The sequence below is a fragment of the Sparus aurata genome, chromosome 7 (genome assembly GCF_900880675.1).
Source record: "Sparus aurata chromosome 7, fSpaAur1.1, whole genome shotgun sequence".
Classification (NCBI taxonomy): Eukaryota; Metazoa; Chordata; class Actinopteri; order Spariformes; family Sparidae; genus Sparus; species Sparus aurata.
The window spans coordinates 11,142,859-11,148,858 of NC_044193.1; the positions used below are offsets into that span (position 1 = coordinate 11,142,859).

Sequence of the window (6,000 nt, forward strand, 5' to 3'; positions counted from 1 at the left end):
GACGGACAAGTTGATCTTTCAATGAGAATCTGAGCTAATTCATAAATGCACATGTATTTAATGTGTGTTTAGAACAACACAGTGGTGACTTTAGTATCCAGCAGAGCTCATGTGCTGGACTCAATAAGTTCACCACTGTGCTTCTTTCTGCCCGTCTGTTGCCTGCAGTGCAGCCTGGCTGCTAAACTGTGGTTGACATTGAATCTTGGTACACTGTGAGACTTGGATCTCACTGGACTGGCACGAATTAAGGCAGAAATATAAACTAGTATGCACATGTTGCTTCTCAGTGTTTTTGTGTTGTTGCTTTTGTCTGTCTCACCTCAGGCGCAGCTTTCCTCCTCTGTTCACTAACGCCTAGATTCTCCAGGCTGACGCTGGCTTCGTAACACTCTGGGCAAACTCGGCTAGTTTTGTTGTCCAAGGTCTTCGAACACTTCGCACAGATGGCCTGCAGAAGGACACCCAGAGAGAAAGACAGACTGTGCTCAGAGGCTGCTCGGTTGTTAACAGTTAATTGCCGGACATTTTCACTTGTTCCCTTGACTTCTCTCCCCATGATCCCTTCATTACTACATCACATCAAACAATGCCCAGATTTCCTATCTCGTTCCATCTGTGCTCACCGCTCCACAGGCCTTGCAGTGGTGTTTGCGCTTGGTGAAATTGAAGCTCTCGCTGCAGCCTTTACACGTCTGCTTCTCTTTCTCCTTTTTCCTGGAACTCTTCTGGAAAATATATTAAGAAAGAAAAAAAAAAAAACACAGAGTCATGTGTCAAGGTCTTCGGTCTGTTCAGTTTCAGCACGGCTGAACCAAAAAGGAACGTCTGACAGCTTGTCTTGCTTCATCCAGTCTTCCATTTCTCCTTTTTTATTAACACAGACAAAGACAGACACACTGTCCTTCTCTAACTTTAAAAATGGAGATCAGATGGAGGTGTTCACCGCAGTGCAGGTTGTCAGATTTTTATTATAGATACAACACGGAAATACGAGTAAAAGCGACATCCTGCAAACAGCTTTAATTCAAAACTTTTGGACAAGTTAAGGGAAGGTTTACATCTGCTAATGCACTAAGTAACAGCAAATCTTGAAAATGCAAAAATGCCTTTTTAGAAACTCTACTCTTACATCGATCTAAAAGTTGTGGTGTTTTTCCTCTGCAAGAAGACACTAAACTTGTAATTACAACAAAGGGGTTATTTTAACTTTTAAATGCAAATAAGCTGTTGAAGTAAATTAAGTGCTTCCAGTGAAAACACATTTCATGGGAGATTAAAATAAACTCGCAGATTTTTTGTTCATTAAATAAACCACAAAATAATGAGTCTCCAGGTCCCACAATTAGATTACCAATTAGGCAAAGCAGGAGAATACCCTGAGCTCAGGACCCCTCAGGAGACCTGAACGCTTCGGGTTCAATATGTGCCAATTTGTTTGTAATTTGATTAATTACAATCTAGTTTGGTTACGACTGTGTGCACAATTGAAAGTACAATGGGACTTAATTCACAGAAGCCTTAATGTGATATTTCAGAAAATCCTTTAGAATAAATGTGTAATTATTATCAATTTAGTTTAAATTGCATTCATGTTGTGCTCATTCAGGACACAAACTACTCATATCTAATACATACACAATAGACACAGAGAGAGAGGGGAGTCAATAGTAGCCCACAGCAAATTTCTGCTCAAGGGCGCCCACTGAGCAAAACATATCCAAAAAACACGTCAATACAATGACTTTGTCCATGGTTCACAACATGTCTGCTGAGGAGCCAGAGTTAAAGTTTTCTATTTTAGACTTTTTAACCTTCAAGGTTGACGTCAAAGACCCTCACAGTGTTCAAAATGAAGGTTTTTACAACGCAGTCTTCGACATCTTTTCAAGTTCAATAACAGACGTCACAAGGACAGCTTCTTGTGGTTCAAAATTAAGCTTTTTATAACTGCATTCTTGAACTCGCCTCAGCAAAAGGTTACAGGATGGAATAAAACCTCAAGCCTCACCCTCAGCTCGTGGGCCAGACACCCAACGAGGTGTGCTAACAGGCTACCCAGAGTCACATCCTGTCGTGATTTACTATCAGCTTTATTGAATACAATGTTTTGGTCGTCAAACTTCATTGGGTAGCCAAGGTTGGATGACCAAACCATGCTATCATATTCTAGACTTTATTACAAAATTGGTTCTAAAGAAGTTAGGATGCTCTGTTAAATATAAATAAAGCAGAATGTCACAATTTGGCAAGCTGCCTTCACTAGAATCTGTTTTATTGAATGCTATGGTTTGGACGTCAATAAACAAACTGGTCAAAAAGATGTCCTTCATTCTGGCGCTGTGAAAGACATCTTCTGAATGTTAACAAAGATGTCGAATAGATGTGGATTGGACATGTTTTGCACGGCGGTTATAATCTAACAACACACTGTGTAAACCAGCACTCCTACAAGGCACCTCAGGTGAGATCAAGTGTTATTTCTCCACATATGTTGTGTTTTTCTTACCCTTTCCTGCAGTCTTTCACCATCTGAATCTATGGATGTGTTGGACCAGGGACCCTGAGGAGTAATAAACAGCACATTGAGCACCAGCAGCTTCTGCCTGCAGTCGCACATCTCTACCACTAGGTGTCAGTCTGGACCTTGTGATCGAGGCCCTCTGTCACATTACGTTTGGCTGGCGTCCAGCTCCAGCCATCCCCAAAGTGGGTCAAAGCAGATCCATATGAGTTTTGTATACACTTTGACTCGGGCTTTCCCTATTAGGTCATGAGAGAGTTTCGGGGTTGGAGAGAGACTCGCAGACGCTACGTGAGCAACTGTCAGGGATGAAAAGAAAGAGCCTCTTTATGTGTGTGTGTGATACTACTACATCCATAGATGGAGAGCTGTTGCGGGCAGACAAAGACCAGACTATGACGGACTCGTTTGGTGTCCCCACTAGCCTGTCGTGATTCATTGCACAAGACGACACCACTAATCGACGGATCAATGCGCTGACTGATTGAGCGAGACTGACCGGTGACTCCGGGACGTGGTCATCCTCCCGGGAGAAGGAGCTGTTGAAAGCTTTGTTGAACGTTTCGCTGTTTTGCTTGTGCCGTTCGATCGTGGCCAGGATCACCTGAGAGTCAGAGGGGATTTAGAGGGGACAGAGGGAGGAGGAGTGATGGAGAGGTCACAGAGGAAAGGGGGGGGGGGGGGGGACACCGAGATGAGATTGATTATTGATCAGACACGTCGGCATCTGTCATGAGAAGGAACTGCAGAGTCACGGCATGATGTTAAAATGCTTGATCTTATATTTTGTATCCTACAGATTGTGTTACTTAAACTCCTTTCCCTGATTACACTGTCTGTCTGGCCTGACCAAGCACCAAATGGATGACAACACCAATGAGATCACAGCTTCAGAGACCTGCCTGTCTAGTTGTGCATAAAAACCTTTTCTTCTCGCTTGAATAAATCTTTTAAATCAGTGTCTTTTCTGAAGGGCTCATTCTCCTCGTTCCAGCCCCTCGCTCATGCTCACATACAGACTAAAAACACACATAAAACCTCCCAAAACGCTTCTGTTATACACACATACACACCCTCTTCCAGCCTGCAAAACGTTTTTAATCAGCTTTTCTCTGCTGTAATGGGCTAAATGAGCAATAATGAGAGGCTTTATTAGAGAATGTAATTCCCAAACACACTGAATGAGTGTGGGCAGGAAATCTTTTGCTAATTCCATTCTTTAATAAAACAGGACGGCCAGAGAATGTGTGCGTGACGTGTGCGTGGCTGCTACTACACGAATGCGAGCATGAGTGTGATCTTTACCTGGATCCAGTCCTCTTTCTCCTCCGCCGTCCTGAAAAGCAAAGAAAAGCTCATGAGATTCTTCTGTCTTAACAAAAAGAATACAGATCATCACAATGTCACAATAGTCAGTCCGCATTGGAGTGTATGTAGCCAAAATTATGAAAGAATGTAGCTTTTTATCATTGCAAAGATAAGCAAAAGACAGATTTGTTACTCTGTTAGTCTGTTTAGAGCAGCAGCCGGTTGGTAACAGCTCACAGAAGCTAACTGGCTACATGTGGTAGCAGCTGTTCAGCTTACTGGACATGCTACCTAGCTAGACAGCTAAGCTAAGCTGAAGGGAGGGTGGTTTGTGAGCTCAGGTTATTACCTAACAATTAAGCGTTTTAATTCAGCAATGTTTTGATTTTAAATATGTTTTGAAGACAACTCCAAAGTGCAAAAACACACAGTAGTTTCTCCGGTTAACAGGGGGCTAGCTGGTTAGCTGCCTTGCATTTGGTGAGCCTGCTAGAAGGCAGCTAACTGGCTAGGTTGGTTGGTGGCAGTCGACTAGTTAATTCAGAGTTAACTATGCAGTGTTTTGATTTTATATATGTTTCTCAGACAACTGGAGAGAGCAGAAATCACACAGCAGTTTCTCTGGTTAACAGGGGCTAGCTGGTTTGCGGGCTTGCAGTTGGTGAGCCTGCTAGGAAATGGCTAACTGGCTATGTAGGTCGACGAGTAGTTAACTGGTTGTTAATTCAGAGTTACTTTAGCAGTGTTTTGATAAAGAGCAAAAACCCATTGTAGTTTTCTTTTGCAAACAGGAGCTAGCTGGTTAGCTAGCTTGCAGCTGGTGAATCTGCTACACAGCAGGATACATGTGATTGGCTTAAGGTGACTGACAACAATGCCTGTCAGGCAATGTGACCATTATGAAATCACACATTGAAAGAATATGTGTCATGAATTAAACAAGTCAGTGGGAAAACAATCCTTTAAATGGCATTCTGGGATGTTATGGCCTGCTTTTTTCTTAAAAAAGACTTTTGAAATTTTGGGTGTTACATATATCTTGTATCTTATATACATTTTTTGTCTTCAGAGTCTGAAGTCTTTCTCTTTACCTGGCTTGCAGCTCCAGTGAACGCTGCTTGCCAATGATGGCAAACGTGTGAGGAAGGTTCTGCTTCACATTCTGCTGCACCTGAGATCAAGAAAGAGGGCACATTCAGTTCAGACGCACCAGGATAAATAAACAAAAGGCTCGAGCAGAAAAACTAAATAAAATCATCAGAATCAGAAGCAGATCTGCACCTCCATGCCAGCGATGTCAATCCTCTCTCTGACACTGAACTTCTGTCCCATCAGTCTGAGTTTAGGCACGCAGTAAAGCACCATATTGTTGAACTATATGACCGAGACACAGAAAGAAACATCACATGAGCACATATACAAAGGTCCTCCTGCAGTAAGATATTTTTTCAAATTTAACAGTCCTCTCACCAAGTAGAGGTATCGGTCTTGTGCTGTTCCGTTTTTGGCTGACATCTTCTTGATATGTCCTTCTTTGATGAGCTCATTTGCCGGGTTAACTATGTCCTCCTCTCCTCCGAGCCTCTCGTAAACCTCCAGCAACTTGTGCATCTTCTCCTGGAAACATCAGACAACGAGGATAAGGAAGCAGACGGACAAAAGACGAACACAAACAAGACTCTCATTCATTCGTGGGTTTGCCAGTAAGGCGGACAATAGGTATTATATTTCTTTAGTGATTCAGAAACACATTTGTCTGCTCCAGCTGTTCGAAAGCTGTGTGATAAGTAACACGGCCAGACAGAGGAAATAGATGAGGAGGATGAATGTTAAAAAGTCAGTCAGGCTTCCTCAAGCCGTGCAACCCGAGGCAGGAAACAGCAACTTCCTGTCTGTACTAATTCAACTCGTTCACTCCTCGAGACTGCACTTGCAGCAATGTTGCTGACTGACAGAACAGCATCAGCAGCCATTTAATTGTGTAATATGTGAGCTGTTTTTTTTTATAGCACTCAACGAGACAGTGACAGTGAGAGAGTTTTGGAAAGCGTTTAGAGACAGATGACAAAACAAAAACAATACAGAAAATTGAACCATCGAGCAAAAGCCTTACCATTTTCCTGATTGCTGCATTGGAGTGGTTAGCTGCGGTAGAGATTAGCTCCAGT

At 42.7% G+C, this 6,000-nt stretch overlaps 1 protein-coding gene across 1 annotated transcript in view; it reads right to left on the reverse strand.

The window, feature by feature from the left end:
• fgd (faciogenital dysplasia) overlaps positions 1 to 6,000 on the reverse strand; it is a 61,447-nt gene that overhangs the window by 3,499 nt on the left and 51,948 nt on the right. Inside the window, exons 9-17 of the mRNA XM_030423240.1 lie at positions 5,946 to 6,000; positions 5,303 to 5,449; positions 5,114 to 5,206; positions 4,924 to 5,003; positions 3,830 to 3,860; positions 3,024 to 3,128; positions 2,510 to 2,563; positions 627 to 728; positions 323 to 451 (exon numbers count right to left, since the gene is read on the reverse strand). The exon at positions 5,946 to 6,000 is cut by the window's right edge and continues 4 nt beyond it. Of these exons, the coding sequence (XP_030279100.1) occupies positions 323 to 451; positions 627 to 728; positions 2,510 to 2,563; positions 3,024 to 3,128; positions 3,830 to 3,860; positions 4,924 to 5,003; positions 5,114 to 5,206; positions 5,303 to 5,449; positions 5,946 to 6,000 (796 nt within the window). The remainder of the gene's footprint in view (positions 1 to 322; positions 452 to 626; positions 729 to 2,509; positions 2,564 to 3,023; positions 3,129 to 3,829; positions 3,861 to 4,923; positions 5,004 to 5,113; positions 5,207 to 5,302; positions 5,450 to 5,945) is intronic.